This window comes from Ovis canadensis, chromosome 17 (genome assembly GCF_042477335.2).
Source record: "Ovis canadensis isolate MfBH-ARS-UI-01 breed Bighorn chromosome 17, ARS-UI_OviCan_v2, whole genome shotgun sequence".
Taxonomy (NCBI): Eukaryota; Metazoa; Chordata; class Mammalia; order Artiodactyla; family Bovidae; genus Ovis; species Ovis canadensis.
In genome coordinates, this window is record NC_091261.1 from 73,425,883 (window position 1) to 73,443,062 (window position 17,180).

The following is a 17,180-nucleotide window of genomic DNA, read 5'->3' on the forward strand; positions in this document are numbered from 1 at the left end:
CAGGGCTCAAGTAAGCCAGGAGGCCCACAGAGCCTCATTCTTAGCTTGAGCCCACCCATAACTAGAGTTCTTGACTAATTTAGACGTGGCTGTTACTATTTCAAGTAGCTTCGCGTGAGCTGCCAAATGGGGAAGAGACCTGAAGAAGCCCTACTCTAGGGACTCTCAGGGAGGGAAATTGTCTGACAGAAGGTCTTGGGCCAAGTGCCTGGGGTTGGGTTAAACCACTCTTGGGTCCAGATCTTAATCTTGCTAAGGAAATCAGGCTCCCGGTTGGCTGGAGCCGATGTGTCGGACCTTTCTCCATACTTAGTACCCCACGCCCCTCCACCCCCCCATAGAGGAAGAAAGAAAGAGTTTTTCCAACATTTACTGGCATGCCTGTTGCCATAGCAATGGTGAGAGGTCAAGGCAGAACAGAGGCGAAGCACGGAGGTCTGGAGCAGGCGGCCTCTGCTCTCTAGCAACCGGAAATGGTAGGCACCTCACCGCATTTATTTGACCCCAGAGTCTTAGTTTTGTTTGTTGTTAACCACTTAACATTAGTGAAAAACAATCCCACTTGTTTTTTGGCTTGGGCCTTAAGACTCCTCGTCCTGGGTTTTCTTTTATTTTTTGGCCATGAGGTATGTGGGATCTTAGTTCCCTGACCAGGGTTTGAGCCTGAGCCCCCTGCCTTGGAAGTGCCGAGTCTTCACCACTGGATCACCAGGGAAGCCCCTCTCCTGGGTTTTCTCATGGCTTCTGCTTGACCTCCCATGTGTTGCTTCCGTAAGCCTTGGTCCCCGACGCGCCTCCTTTCTGTGCTGACTTGACTGTTCTCTCAGTCATTGCACTGCGCTCGCCCACCCAGCTCCATGGCTTCTCCGTGCCCAGGGTGCCTGCCTTCAGCAGAGGGGTTGTGGAGAAAGTGGGCGCTTAAATGTATTGCCATAGCGACTGTTCATGAGACACTCCCTGGCGCCAGCACAGCGCTTTTCGTTGCTGTTTTCATCTCCTCTCAACCCCAGGAAAGACCAGTCACTGGCCTGACGTGTAAATAAGAAAACAAAGGCTCAAAGGGCATATGTGACCTACCCTGTGTTCTTTTAACATCATGATGTATTACCTTTTTATTTTTTGAGATGGAGTTTATTGTTAAAATTTTTTTTTATTTTTTTAAATTATGAAAGTATGAAAACACTGACAGGAAACTTGGAAAATACAGAACAAGGTTACATATCGTTCTATATATTACAATTATCTTTTTAAGTAGATAAATTTAAGATTTTTAGTTGGTGTTTCAATATCAAACTCAAAAATTAATCGAATGAATATACAGGGAAGTAGAAGGATATAGTAGACCTGAAAAGCACTATGAACCAGTTCCACATAATTGAGATTTTATACAGTATTCAAGTTCCCATAGACTGTAAACCAGGATACACCGGACATATCCAGGGACATAAAACATGATGTACTATTTTTAAGAAGGAACCTTTTGAGGGTAGATAACTGAGAAAGCTCGGTGTTGGTTACACAGAGGTTTATTATATTATTATTTCTCTGAAAAAGAAACGTAACCTTTTAAAGCTTAGTGATACAAAGTGCAAAAGCACATTTAAAAATTTTATATGTGGTACAGGATGTAAAAAAGATTCATCTGTCTTAGCCCTACCTCTTTAATCCCTAGAGAATAATACACGTTTATGTTTGGTTTAGATCTTCCATTTTATATGTATTTATATATATTTACATGTACATATACAGTCCATGGAGTCACAAAAAGTCGGACACGACTGAGGCGACTGAACACGCATGCATACACATACTTACATATATATTTATTTTGCACATGTGCAAATGTGCCTTTAGAATTCCATTAAGGAATTACTGAAAACAGTATATGCAAATAGTATATGGTTAAGACTCCTTAGTTCCACTGCAGGGACTGCAGGTTTGATCCCTGGTTGGGAAACCAAGATCCTGTGTGCCATGTGGTACAGCCAAAACAAAAACCAAAATCAATATATGCACTTAAAATGTTGAAATTTCTGCCCTCAAGAAGACTACACAAATGTCTGCCCACCAGTCTAATGCTGTATGACTCTGGAACATGCCATGAATCTTTTTTGGAAGCAGGTGGGATAAAAGTAATAAATGAATACTTAAAGAGCCCTTGGCCAGGGAGAGAAGTGACTTGGGTACTAGAGAAATTACTAGTTCTCAGTTTACCAGACCACAAGGCCCGCCTGCAGTCCCAGCCACGACCTGCGGATTCAATGGATGCCACCTCAGGGAGGCAGCAGGAAGGAGGACTGGACTTCCCTGTCTCAGCAGAAAAAAGCCCTGTGATGTCCTGCTTACCTTGGCTGCACCAGCTCTGGGCCCCACCTGCCTGGCCTGATTTGAGGCCGACTGCCTGGTAACTCTGAGACTGTCCTGGGAAACAGCCACTGGCACACCTCTCACAGGGAAGAAACTAACCCGCTGAAGGAGAGGGACCTGAAGAGGACTGTCGGGACGAAAGGGAGGTCAGCCTCTCTACTCCTGTCTTCCCACGTTCTGGCCCTGGCAGACACGGGGGCTGTTGTTTAATGCAGTAAATCTCTATTTTCCTTTTTCCACCAAACGGAATGAGAAGACGTACTTTTCAAAAAACACTTTTTATTTAAGAGCCTTTTGACATACCTTAGGAAGATTTGGTGAGGAGAGGCTGATTGGAGTTTACAGCCCTGATTTTTCCAACTCCTTTTTAAAAAGGAATAATTATAGATATCTTTTCTTTCTTTTTGGGGTGCTTGCTATTCTAAAGACAAAATCTTTTTAACCACAGTTTACAGATAGTGATCAGAAAGAGTACAGGCCTCAGCTCCCATATATGGCAGTATTTATTTACATTTCTTTTTGAACAGAAAAAAGTGATCCAGTCTGAGGTAGCTTTCAAGTTTTCAAGAGATAATAAGGCTACTCTGACTTAGAATCTACCTTCCAGACACAGATCCAAAGTTATTTATTTATTTCAAAGTAAATAAGCAGCCCATGATCCTGTGCTTGTTGATAAAATAGCATAGAAGCAGCTCAAGAGTGTTGAAAGAATATATCCCCCTTCAGTCCCTAATACTCTGCTCCCCAATGGGAACCTCACTTAATACATTATATCCAAACCCCTTCCATTGCAGTCACATACAAATACTCATGTACTTTTAAATTTTAAGTGAATGGGATTATATGCCTTGTCCACCTCCCCCCACAAACTATCTTTGAGGTCTCTCCATACTAGTACATGGAGACTGATCTCATTCTTTTTAACAGCTGCAGGACATGAATAGATGCAACTGTAACTTACTGTAACTTCTCAGTGTTAGAATGGTCCCTCATCTTTGTGAATACATATCGGCTAAATTCCTGGATGTGGAATTGCAAATAAAGTGGTCAACACACTTGTCATCATCCCTAAAAAGAGAAAAGCCAGGATCCAGGTAACTCGAGTTCTGGTGCTCTGAGAACAAAGATTCATGGAGCAAGTGATTGTGGGAAGTGGCTGTGTGCTCACCCCCGCCCCAGCCATCACCATCTTACTGATTCACGACCAGGTAGCACATTAACATTTTGGGGAATTCTTCAGTAGCTACTTACGGCTGAGTAGTTTGAAAAGAATTGTTTGCAAAGGGAAAGAGCTTAATTCTCTGTACACATCTTAAAATTCCCTGAACAGTTTGAGACGTCCCACCCGGGGTGGGTAATCTCTCCAGGACAGGACAGTGTTTTGACAGGAACTTGACCACATACTGTTTCACCCTGCTGGGCCACTGAGGTGGAGTCAGGTTTGGATTTTATCCAGAAACCAGATGAGGCTTATCAGCTGCTCCCAAACCCCTCGTATCAGGTGAGAGGACCCAGCAAGTCCTGCATAAATCCAGTCTTTTGAGGCTAACCGTAGAGAGATGGGTAGAGTTTCACTTTGGCCTGAGCCTAACAGGTGACATCAGCCTTGCAGACACATTTTCAGCACTCAGGGCGGGGGCCTCCCAACACCGAAGAGAGCAGATCCTGACTCAAGCAAAGGAGCCACTCGGGGTGTAAGAGGGCAGTGTCTTCCCCCCTCCCACTCACCTCCAGTTGCAATAACGGTGAACTTCCAGTTTTCAGTGCAGACGTTACCCCTGAAGCCTCTCTCCCACCCCCCAGACCTCTCCTGTGTACTCCGGTAGCACCTCTGCTGCTACAGTTAGCAGTCTGGTTTGTCTTCTAGTTCATTCACACTAGGCTGGTCAAGAGGAAGGGCCATGTAGTGAATTATGTACCTCACAGTCTTCCCCAACAAAGTGGGAGCTCTTCCACAGCACCATGCTGTGCAAGCCTTCCTGCACTCATTCATTCATTGTCAGTCAGTCATTACTGAGCACCTGGTGCTTTCAAATTGTGCTGCTGGAGAAGACTCTTGAGAATCCCTTAGCAAGGAGATGAAACCAGCCAATCCTAAAGAAAATCAATCTTGAATATTTGTTGGAAAGACTGAAGCTCGACTACTTTGGCCACCTGATGCGAAGAGTCAACTCATTGGAAAAGACCCTGAGGCTGGGAAAGATCGAGCGCAGGGGAAGAGGGGCGCAGAGGATGAGATGGTTGGATAGCATCAACAGCTCAATGGATATGAGTTTGAGCTAACTCCAGGAGGCAGTGAAGGACAGGAAAGCCTGGAGTGCTGCAGTCCATGGAGTCTCAGAGAGTCATGACTTAGCCACTGAACAACAGGCATTAGTTCAGTTCAGTTCAGTCGCTCAGTCACGTCCGACTCTTTGCGACACCATGGACCTCAGCCGCCAGGCCTCCCTGTCCATCACCAACTCTTGGAGTTTACTCAAACTCATGTCCATTGAGTTGGCAATGCCGTCCAACCATCTCATCCTCTGGCGTCCCCTTCTCCTCCTGCCTTCAATCTTTCCCAGCATCAGGGTCTTTTCAAATGAGTCAGTTCTTCGAGTCAGGTGGCCAAAGTATTGGAGTTTCAGCTTCAACATCAGTTTTTCCAATGTATATTCAGGACTGATTTCCTTTAGGATGGACAGGTTGAATCTCCTTGCAGTCCAAGGGACTCTCAAGAGTCTTCTCCAACACCACAGTTCAAAAGCATCAATTCTTTGGTGCTCAGCTTTCTTGATAGCCTGCCAAGATACAGTGGTGAATACAGCAGACTCAATCCCTGCCCCCTTTCATATTCTTATATTCCTTGTAGCCTAGTTCAATGTCTAGCCCAAAGCCTGACGCAGTAGGGTTTAAGAATGGCAATCTAATCTGAAAGCTGCTTTTGCACAGCAAACAGTCTTACCTTCTAGACTGCAGATGAAAACACATTTTCTCAAGATGCCTTGTTTACATTTTATGTGCTAGAAAGTCATTTGACCGTACGAAATATATATGTTAGATGTTTGGGGTGACTTCGGGGGCCAAGTGGAGAGTCCGGGGTACTAACGTGGCGGCCCACCTGGGTGGACCAGCGCTGGAGAAAGGGCTTGGCGGGGAGGGTAGAGGCGGGGAGCGCCAGCGACGCGGCTCGCAGGCTCCGCCCACCTCGGCCCCGCCTCCAGGTCGCGGCCCGGCCCCGCCCCCTCTCTCCATAGTTACGGCGCTGCGGAGGCGGCGGCCATCTTGGCGGTGGAGCGATGAGCGGGTCGAATTCGAAGGCTGCGGCCTTGGGGTCGGCCGTTGGGCCCGGGGGGCTAGTAACTGGCAAGGAAGAGAAAAAGAAGGCGGGCGGCGGCGTCCTGAACAGGCTCAAGGCGCGGCGGCAGGCGCCCCACCACGCGGCAGACGACGGCATCGGGGCAGCGGTCACGGAGCAGGAGCTGCTGGCTCTGGACACCATCCGGCCCGAGCACGTCCTGCGCCTCAGCCGGGTCACCGAGAGTGAGTGCGGGGCCGGCCGCGTCCTCCCCTCGGCGCCGGGCCCCCGGGCCGCGGGGCAGTCGGACCCCCGGGCCCCGTGTCGCTTTCCGCGGAGCCGGCCGCTCGCCGCTCGGCGGGCCCAGGGGGTCCACCCAGGCGCCCCCGACTGGCCAGGCCTCGCTGCCCACTGCTCCGCCCGGCCGAGTCGGCGCTCTCCACCCTCACCTTCACCTGGTTGGGATGGGTCCCCTTGAGCTCGGCTGCCCTCCGCTGACTCCGGCCACGTCAGGCTTCCTTGTGGCCCGTCCCGGTTGGGCCCTCAGGCCGGGCCGACCGTTCTCCTCCTTAGCTGGATCTCTTTGGGTGGGGACAGACCCCGTCTTGGCTTCTTAACTAGCTCCTCCTGACCCTGGCAAGTGGGCCGCTGCCTCTCCCCCACTCCCTCAGCCCCCAGCTCGCTGCTGTTAGTGAAGTTCCTGCTCAGCTTGGCCCCCTCGACCTGAGCCAGCTTCTGCTGCCCTCTGCCAGCCCAGACCCCTACCTGCTTTCTCCGCGTTTCCCTCCACTCCGGCCCCCCGGACAGCCCCTCGTCTTTCCAGCCTGCCTCGGCCCCCTGCCTCGGCCCCCTGCCTCTTTTGGGTCCCAAGCGTTGCCCTCTTTGTGTGCAGGTGGCCTTTTCTTTCCTTAAGTACATTGCCGCGGTGTTTCCGGCTGCATTTATGTGTATATATTAATAAAGTTTCAGTTCGATGTATAAAACCGAAATGTGAATCCTGCTTTTGACACCTGGTCTAGTGATTGACGAATGTCAGAGTATCAGAGATGCATTTCTTGCATAGGATGCAACGGTTTCACACCGTCTATTGATAGAAGTAGTACATAGCCCGCCCCCTGTCCTGGCTCTCCTCCCTCTTGTTCTCATGCTCTGACTTGCTGCCCTTTCTCTTACTGCTGTTTCCCCGAGTTTCCAGTCCATAGGTTAGATCCTGCTTGCCCAGCCCACCCACCTGCCCCATCCTCTGGACTTCTAACGTTGAAGCCCCAGCACCAGCTTGATGAATTAAGGCTGCTCTCCTTTTATCTGTTGACTTGCTTTGGTCCGAAGCTCAGGTGGCCCTCAGGAAGCTGGAGGCCATCCCAGTGATTTGAGGATGGTAGTTTGAGGCCTTGGTTCAACCTCTGTGAAATAGAATTCCCATCTTCTAAGACAGTTTTGATTTGATTCTGAGTATTGTCACGTGTTTGTTTTCAATCACTATTTGCCTTGGGACTATCCTTTGCACACCTGAGTGTGTCTTTAGAAGGTCTTGCTATTCTGTTTCATAGAAACATTGTGAAAAAGCTGCTTTTGTTCCAACCCAGTTATCACCAGGGGTTCTGAAAGTACGGAAATGCTCACCACCTCACCTTTTCTCACCTCCTGCTTTCTCCTGATAGCAAGGGTGAATCCAGCCGCTGTTGATGCTAAGTGGCATGCTCAGAGGGCACTCAGGCCCTGTGTAAGAACTTGCTTCAGAACTGCAGCTTCTTGGAGAAAGTCATAAGTCAGCTTGGTGACCTCTGGATTTTGTTACTTTTCTTAAAAGTCTGTTCTGTTCAGCAGGGTATTTATTGAGGCCCCTGTAAAGATGCAGAACCAATATCAGTGCCTTGGGAAGTTATGGAATAATCAGTAGCTGTCAATTTTGCCATCTTATCGGAGAGTCAGCTTGTAAAACGTGAAACAGCAAACACAGCAGGCAGCATAAGATACAGTACCAAAGGGAGCTGTGAAGATGATGCTCTCAGGAGTCATGGTGGAAAGACGGAAATGAAATCATCTTTGGTCGGCACTATCTTGATTAACAGATGAAGCTATTGGCAGCTCCATCTCCGTTTGGCCTCATGCCCTCTCCAGCAAATCTGTCCTGCCACCTGGGTGGGTATGGCCCACCGCCTGGTTTTGTGCAGCCCACAATCCAAGAATGATTTTTACCTTTTCAAATGGTTGGGGGAAAAAATCTCTTGGGACACACAGTTATATAAAATTTGTATTTTTTTGTCTGTAAATAGTTGTGTGACTGCATTTGTGCTACAGTGACAGAGTTGAGTAGTTGTGATAGTGACTGTGGCCTCGAAAACTAAATTACTCATTTTCTGACCCTTTACAGAGAAAGTTGGCTGATCTCTGCTTTGTGATACGGTCAGCAAGCATGCACCATGTTCACCACTGCGTGCGTGTGTGCTCGCTCAGTCGCGTCTGATTTTTAGGTCAGCATGTTTTTAAATGGATTTATAAAAAAGTTCTGTTGTGTTGTGACTTCTGATGAAAGGTTTGTAGGTCATATTTGAACTGTTTCCAGAGAAATTCCCTTCTGCCCTCCCTGTTTCTAAATGTTACCATAATCTTCCATCTAAACGAAGTCCATGCACTTTTCTCCTTTCTTGGATCCCATAATTCTCTGCACGCAACTTTTGCCTATAACATAAGAGGAAGTTTTGGGGTATATTTGAAGTTTTGGGGTATATTTTATGTCAGAGAAAAAACAACCCGAGTTTGCTTCACAACTTGAGAAAGAAAAGGTAGTTTTGGAGGATTATTTAACAGCAGTGGTCTCTCTCTCTCTCTCATTTTCAGATTATTTATGTAAACCTGAAGACAACATCTACAGTATTGATTTTACCCGCTTCAAAATTCGAGATTTGGAGACAGGGACAGTGCTTTTTGAAATTGCCAAACCTTGTGTTTCAGGTAGGTCTCAGTATCGTATCAACAGTAGTCAGTTGACCGTTGGAGCAAAGAGTCTTTGAGGCTTGAGTTTTTGTGTGCCATTGCATCGTGTGTCGTGGACGCCAGCAAGGCCTGCCTCTGAGCCGCCTCCTAAAGCCTGGCCTGCGGGCTTGAAGCTGTGCTTGTTGAGTATTTACTTTGCACTGGTTTTGGGTTCCACAGCTTTCTGTTTATATCAGCTCATGGAATCCTCACACCTCCATGAGGGGTTATCATCCTTATCTTCCAGATAAGGAAACTGAGGCCCAGAATTTCCAAGTGACTTTCCTAAGGTCCCAGGCTCTTTGATCTGACCGTGTCACCTCCATTTAGGAAGGAATCCTTGAAATGAAAGTATAATGAGGAAAGCCTGCCTGAGCCTTGCGTCATGGGGACACTCTGGAAGGGCGATAGGGAGGCTTCCAGTCCACATCATGAGGCAGTTTCTTTCTCTTCTCACGCCCTTTCCACTGAATAGTGTCTCAGATTTCCTAGTTAGTCCCGGTTTGGATTTTAATCTCCAGCATTTTCTGGATGACCAGAAAGCCCAGGCCTGTGAACTCAGTTGCTTGGGACCCCTTCAGTTAGCCTTGAATGAATACTGCTTGTGCTTGTGATGTGGTTCCAGGGCACTTCATTTCTGTCTAGGGGACCACGTGTAGGTCTGGGGAGCATGTCACTGGAGATTGAGCGCCCCCTGGAGTTTGTTTTTAGAACACCAGCCCAGATAGTCCAGAGTTGGAGCCACAGTCTGTTGTTAATGACTCTTTTTGCCAAGCTTTTCGCATCTATTTGCTATTCAGGAGGAGCCTATATAAGTTTGGTAAGAGAGCTGTTAGTAACCAAGTAAGTCAGAGGCTTTCATGAAAAAGTCTCAGCCAAGACTAAGGCATCCGTCTCCTAACCCCACTTGAGATTCCTTGCTGATTGACCCCACTTGAGATTGCTGCCGTAATCCCGGACTGACCAGGGCACTAATGGCTCGAGCTGGTAGGTACTTATCTTGTATTGGGAGAGTCAGGGCCACCTAGTTTCCTGGGTCTGTACCATTCGCATCTCTAAGCTTCCTGTCCTTTTGGTATTAAGGTGTTCCCAGGACCCAGGGAACACCAGGGCTACTTCCGGTGTATGGATTTGGATGAGACGAGACTGAGAGCAGTCATTTCAGTACAAAACTGAACTGTCACAAGAAGGTCAGCATCAGACACTGTAAAAATACCTTGATACTCAGCCTGTCCAGTCTTTAAGGATCTTGATTCACTAAGGTGCATGCCAAACCAGAGCCCTCCTGCAGCCCTTTTCTGATGAGCTCGAATCCCCAAGAAGATCTGCTCTGTTTCTTTCTGAATCCCATAGTTGGAGCCGGGCCTCTGAAGTATTTACCTTTGAACTCCCACTCAGCCTGGTTGTTCACTGCTTTCGGTATATTTGATACTGAAAAAGACTTCTCTTTTCTTGTATTGTTCAGCCTAGACCTGGAAAAAAAATGCTCTTGCGGGACACTAGGTGGCTACTAGAGAGGGTGCTAACTCCTGGTTCACATTAGAATGTTTGCCAGTTCCTTTTGGGTTCAGGAATGGGCTAGACCAGAGCCCATCATTGCTGGTGTGGACCGTCTTCTTTCTTGGGTCCCACATGTTGGTTCATGGCCCATCTGCTTCATGCTTCACCCTTTCCCAGATGGTCAGAGCGTTGGGCCTGGTATGGCCTAGAATAGGCAGCAGTCTAAGGAGGTGCAGTTCCCCAAGGCTGAAGGTCACTGTCTTTCATTTAAATAGCAGAATTATTTCTAGGGATTTGTTTTTGCTGTGTCAGAAATTTCTGCATTCTTTGAAGGTGCCGTCTCGATAGTTTCAACTTTTGCAGCCTCCTTATTTTGCTTAGCAGCAAGCACATTAACTTGGTCAACAGCCAGCCTGGTCTGTAAAGCACAGACCACCTCAGGGGCCTGGTACCCAGCTGGTGTTTCAGGCTTCAGCGTTAGGACATGGTGCAAGGCCTCAGGTTATATAAAAGGCAAATAGCCTTGTGTTTAAGAATAGGCCTAGAGTCTGATGGGCCTGGATCCACATCCCTGCTCCCTTAATTTACTATAGGCTCACTTTGCTTTATTGAACTTCACAGATAGTGTGTTTTTTTATAAATTGAAAGTTCATGGCAGCTTTGTGTTGAGTAAGTCTGTTGGCTCCATTTTTTCAACATTAAAAAAATTTTTTTTTATTATTGTATAGTTGATTGACAGTGTTATGTTAGTTTCTGGTGTATAGTTATACATATATATCTTTTCATTTTCTTTCCCATTATGGTTTATTACAGGATATTGTATGTAGCAGCATTATTTATATTTTGCTATGTCTCATGGCTTTGCAGGATCTTAGTTCCCTGACCAGGGATCCAACCCATGCCCCTGCAGTGGAACCCCAGAGCCCTAACCACTGGACCCCCAGGGAATTCCTGGCAGCATTATTTTCATTTTCATTAAAAATGTGTATATATTTACATTTATTCAATTTACTTCTTTGGCTGCTCTGAGTCTTAGTTGTCGCATGTGGGATCTAGTTCCCTGACCAGGGATTCAACTCTGGGGTTTTGATTGAAGACTGGGGGGAGTTTGGACCTGTGAGCTCACCTTTCTGGGTCTGTAAAGTGGAGATAAAAATGAAGACAACACCTCCAGGGTTGTTAGGACCCTGTGAGGTATGCAAGATGGAGCCAGGAGTCTCAGCAGGTGCTCAGTGAGCACGGCCGTCCTGCTGCGGGTGTCCGTATCCCTGATTGGTCATGCTCTTTGCTGAGCCAGCGTTCCGTGTCCCCTTTCAGACCAGGAGGAAGAAGAGGACGAGGAAGGGGAGGCAGGTGGAGATGTGGACGTCAGCGCAGGCCGCTTCGTCCGCTACCAGTTCACACCGGCGTTTCTCCGCCTCCGCACCGTGGGCGCCACGTGAGTCCCAGCATCTCCTGAGGGGAGCACCTTCTGGTTCACAGAGAAGAATGTCCTCCGTTGGGTTGGGATTGGCTCTAGCGGACGGAGGAGGCAACAAAGCCGGGCTCATGGAAATTGTGTTTCGCAGGGTGGAGTTCACCGTGGGAGACAAACCTGTGTCAAACTTCCGGATGATCGAGCGGCACTACTTCCGGGAACGCCTGCTGAAAAATTTTGACTTTGATTTCGGCTTCTGCATCCCCAGCAGCAGGAACACTTGCGAGCACATCTATGAGTTTCCCCAACTTTCTGAGGATGTCAGTACGTATCCCCCGACTTGTGCAACGTTCTGGATCTTTCAGCTTAGCAGGAGTGGACCTTGAAGTGAAATCCATCTGGTCTGGCGGTCTTCTTGGCAGAGAAACAGGGATGTGATGGGTCTCCAGTCACTTGACCTCAAGCTTCTGATTTCCTCTCGCTCCTGTCTCGTATTTCACACTCTGGCTCTGCTGGCAGTGGGACTCTGAAGGTGTTAATACAGGCCATCCTTTAAGAAGCCTGTGCGGGGAAGGGTATGATGGAGGGAGATGAGAGGAGACCCCAACCCTCCCCGGGGTGCCCATTCCATACACAGCCAGTCCCGGTTTCACTGTTCTGGATCCCAGTTCCTGCTCAGCACTGCACTGGCCCTTTGCTTCCTCCTTAATCAGAGTTATGTGTGAAACTGAGCTGAGCGGGATTCTCGATCTGAGGACCACCTCTTTCTCATTCTCTGCCAGTAGAAGGGTCATGGGATAAACTGTCAGAATAGATCAGGCAGGAAATAGCGAGCTGGTCGAGGTCTGGGAGCAGGAGTGACAGAATGGAAACAAGGTCTTAGGAAGAGATATGGGGAGGAAGACCTGGGGGAGGCACCAAGCAGGGAAGGCCAGGCCAGGGAGGAGATGGACTCGATCACAGAGGACAAACAGGCTGTGTAGTCCTGTGGCTTCCTTCTGGCTCTCACATTAGCATGGCCTGTGAGTTGTGAGGGTAAGTTGTTCCGGAGCAACAAGGATACGATGGGATCCTGTGAGTAGTGGTGGAGTTTAGTTGAATTGTGGGCAAGGGTCTACATATACTGACCACTTTTCTCAGAGTCCCAGATCCTTGAAAGTGTTGTTTTCTGACAAGTGTTCTGTGCTTGTGCAACGGTGCTGTTCACAAGTCAAGTGAGGACAGATGAGGAGTGGGCAGGATGTCACCTGCATCCGCTATCATCATCATCCCGTTTTTAAAGCCTGCTCCCCAAGCTGGGCTGGAACATGTTGATACTTGCAAGAGAAGATTAGGTACAGCATTTCAAGTTTTTTATCAAAGGCCAGCCATCTAATTTTCTCTTCTTGAAACCAGATAAGCTAAAAGAGGATGGGGGTCAGTCCTCTGGATGTGAGCTAAATAGTGTCGGAGACTGGTGGCCTCCTGCTGTGGGAGTGGATGGCACGCACAGTTTGGGGGCCTCTGTGGTCCCAGGTCTCCCCAACTCTCCAGGCCTGGCTCCCTCTGTTCTGACCTTGTTATTCTGATAGCACATGCTCACACTTTCAGGAAGGGCTGGTTTATGCGTTTTTGTGTGTGGGTGCTCAGTCATGCCCAACTCTGTGCGACCCCGTGGACTGTAGCCCCACCGGCACCTCTGTCCTTGGGATTCCCTAGGCAAGAACACTGGAGTGGGTTGCCATTTCCTCCGCCAGGGAATCTTCCTGACCCAGGGATCGGACCTGCGTCTCTTGCGTCTCCTGCATTGGCAGGCGGGTTCTTTACCACTGAGCCACCTGGGAATTTAGAGGGGATGCTGAGTTTTTTCCCACCTGGCTCCAGGGCAGACTCACACAGAACTCTTTGCATTTTTTCCCTTCTAACTTGTAGTTCGTCTGATGATTGAAAATCCCTATGAGACCCGTTCTGACAGCTTTTACTTCGTCGACAACAAGCTGATAATGCACAACAAGGCCGACTATGCCTATAATGGGGGCCAATAGCAGCGGCCGGAGCAGACGGGGAGGTGCTTCGCTGTGGCCCGAGGTCCTGGCGCATGGAGGTGGTTGAAGCTGCTGTCTGTCGACACGTATCTGGAACATGGCCTCCGCAAGCCGAGGCTGGAGTGGCAGTTTCCTGTGCTCCAAGAGAGGTGCCAAGCAGTGCTGTGTCTCTTTCCTCCCATATTTTTTCCTCCCTTTTCCCCCTGCCCCTTAGGTCGCAGAGGTAGTAAAACTTAGAAGACTCCTGGAATCCAGATAGAAAGTTTTATTTTCCCAGCTCCTTCAGGATGTCCTGACAAGCCTGGGTCTCTGCAGGCACAGCTGTACCAGGGAGAGAAGGCTCTTCCGTAGGCTCAGGGGCCCTCTGCGAAGCTGAGACTCCTCCCTCACCTGCAGGGCCGCCATCAGCACACTCAGACCTCAGCCTGAGCATCATCCTTAATCTGCTGGAGAGGACCTTGAACGGAGTGGAGCAGAGGATGGAGCCAGGAGTTGGGGCACGGGGGTGGGCAAGACTGCCGAACCTAGGGAGCCGCTTTCCTGTCTGACGTCCGGGATCTTGGCTGCTCCTCCTGGGGTACCCCCGAGGTTTCAGCCTGGCCGTGCCTTCCCGTTCTCCTTCCAGACGGAAAATGAGCTTGTTCTGCTTTTCCTAGCTCCTGCCTTTTGAGTTTCTCCTGAAATCGAATGTGTCCGTTTTCTCTCTGGGAACTGTAGTGTCACTCGAGGCCTGCACTGGCCTCGTGTTTTGGTTTTTTATTTCTAGGCTTCTTGTGGGGAGGTTTTATAAAATGTCAGGGGTGCTCCTGGCGTATGTGATGTGTGGCTAGACTTTCCCGAGCACCGATCAGGCTCCCATGGCTCCTCTGGCTCTTGTCCCCTCTGCTTTTGTACTGAAGCTGCTCTGGAACCATCCTGGCCGGTCCCACCCAAGTAAGGTGGATTCTGGTCCTGTGGACCGCTAGGCGGAATGGTCTCGGTGTTGGGAAAGGGGGAAATGGGCTGAGGTAGCCTGGCAGAGACATGTGTTCTCCAAAACGTGTCTCTCTGCACTTCCCTCAGGCCCTCACTGGACGGACTCTCCCCGCCTCAGCTCCCTACTGCTGTATGTGTGGGTGGATTTAGGTGTTCAGGCCTAACTCCTGCCCTTCTGGTGAGACTGTTGCTGTGGCCAGGGCTCAGCGTTCATAGGAAGGTCGCAGTAGGAAGCGCCCAGGCACGTGGTACCTCTGGCAGGAGCGCCATCTCTCTGGTGTTGGGCAAAAGGCTGGGCGTGGCCGGGAGAGGAGGGCCAGCGCTGTGCCGCAGGTGGACCCGGCCTTTTGCTGCCCCATGTTGCACCCTGTTTGGTTTCTAGAGTGTGAGTGGCCTTGAACTTTGGTCCAGCGCTTTGTGCCAGTCTGGGCTGTGCCAGAGGCCTGCAGCTTGCTCACTGAGAGCACCCTGGTTCATCCTGGGTGCCGGCCCTGCACCCAGCTCCCGAGGGAGAAAGAAACCGGGCTCCCTGCAGGGCAGGCTGCTCACCCCAGACCTAATGAGCCCCAGAACTGGAGTTGGCTGCAAATCCAGGTGCCTTAGGCGTGGCTCCTTCCCGTCCCCAGCGGACGGACTTCGGCACTGCCTCTTCACCTTCTCTCTCACCGGGGCACCTTCAACAGGTCTGTGTTCATTGGGCTTTGGAGCAACCCCTTCTCTCTGCGACAAGCCCACTCGGGAGCGTTTCCACTATTTGATGTTTAATTATTATCTAGGAAATGGTTTGGAGCTGCCCAGAGCTCTGCTCAGGAGAGCGTGTCCCAGGCAGACCCCGTCTGTGGGCTCGTGGGGTCCCTCACCTGCAGTGTTAGCGGTTGCTGGGAGGAGGGCAGGAGGAGGCCAGTGTTCTGGCTTGAAGAGTGCTGCACCCTGTTCCTGGGAACTTGCCTTAGTCTCACTGGAGACCCCTGTTCTGCACTTGAAGATATGCTGCCTGTACCTGGGACTCCAGTTCTTGTGTCCAGCTACTCAGGAAACCTTGAGAAGCCTCTGGGGTGTTAACTAGGATAAGTCTGAAATTCACCCTTCTGTACCCGAACTGGGGAGAGAATTGGAAATTATACTTTCTCTGAAAGTAGGTGAACTCATCAGAAGCTGAATCAGGAGGCCGTGGCATTGAGAAGGCTGGACTGTGGGCAGCAGATACCTGTGGGCACTGGGGCAGTTGGACAGAAACTGCCTGCTGGGGAGACACGCCCTCCCTTTGTTCAGACCTGGCCCTGGCGAGGCAGCTCCTGGAGGGAACACATCCCAGCAGACCAGCTCACCCAGCTGTGGCCAGAGGGCCTGCCGTCTGCACCCCTCCTTCTCCTGTCTCGCTCCTGTCCTGCCCTGGGGCTCCTGGGAGAGCACCTTTCTTTTCCTGTGGCGCCTTTGGGCTGAGATGCCTTTTTAGCTTCTGCAGAGAAGACCATGGTTTATTTTATTCTATGTTTTAAAGAGTAAACAGCAAATAAGTAAAAGTAGTTCTGGGATAAAGTAGGTCATCCTCTCATATATCAGCTCGTAGCTGTCTCACAGGGAATGCGAGTATTCAGGGCTTTGCAGGACTTCCTGAAGGCACTCACAGTCTGGACCACCCGATTCTCAAATATGGGCAGTGATTTGGGGGTCTTGGAGCTCTCCTTAGACTGAAGAGTCTTGATGTGGCAGTAGCTGGGGGATCTTCAACTTGTTTTTTTAGTCTAAGTGGGACTCATTTCTGGAACGGCCTTCATAGGCTGTGTCCGGTGTGCCGATTGGCTGTCTCGCCACCCTTGATACTGTCAGTTTAGTGCCCCCAGTGTGCTCTTAGTTTTTTGCTGTAAAGTCACTTTCTTCCTGGTGGCTGTTGTCACTTCCTGGTGGCCGTGGCCACTACGTCAGCTTGGGGAATGGGGACATTCTCAGAATTACAGCACAGACTCGGTGTCTGTGGGTGAGGACCCCTGATGCAGAGGGTGCCAGTCTACCCGGTGAAGGAACCCAAGCGTCGATCCTGTTTCTCACATTCCATGTCACAGAACGTCTTAGGCACAAGAAGGATCTGATGGAGGTGGATTTACTCCTTGTTGTATACAAAGGATCACGTAAAGTCGTCGAACTTGTGAAAGTCTATTTTTTTCCCCCGTAAATCTATTTTTCACAGAATGTAAGAAACGTCAATTACCAAATCTGTCCTTCCTCCCTTTCCCCTTTACCTAAGATCCTCATTCCAGTTTGTATTGTCTTTGTGTCCAAAGTAAACTAGGTGACTTATTTGTATAAAATGTTATTTTGCCACAAGAGACAGTAATAAAAGAAAGATTTTCGCAGTATGTGTGCCCTCTCGTGTCTCCTGACTGGGCCTCTTGATTTGCAGGGAGAGTAGGTATGGAGTGGGAGTGGGCTCTGAGTTTCTTTATGTGGCTTTTCTGTAAATACTGGTTTAATGGGTAGCGCTGGTTTCTAGAGTGATTAGGACATAGTATTGTGCTTTAGGTTTCATATGTCTCTGCTTTACATTTTAATGAAATGGTTTGAGAATTTAAAATGCATATATATTTTAAAGTTAGGTTTATTGAGGTGTGTTTTAACCGTACCTCATTTAAGAGTCAATTCAACC

General features: G+C 49.2%; 1 protein-coding gene across 1 annotated transcript; it reads left to right on the top strand.

The window, feature by feature from the left end:
• Positions 1–5,580: 5,580 nt before the first annotated feature.
• UNC119B (unc-119 lipid binding chaperone B) lies at positions 5,581–16,893 on the top strand. The gene is made up of 5 exons (XM_069558204.1): positions 5,581–5,889; positions 8,486–8,599; positions 11,438–11,558; positions 11,689–11,861; positions 13,449–16,893. Exons 1-5 carry the CDS (start codon positions 5,646–5,648, stop codon positions 13,559–13,561), a joined length of 765 nt encoding a protein of 254 aa, XP_069414305.1. The 5' UTR covers positions 5,581–5,645; the 3' UTR covers positions 13,562–16,893.
• Positions 16,894–17,180: the final 287 nt, after the last annotated feature.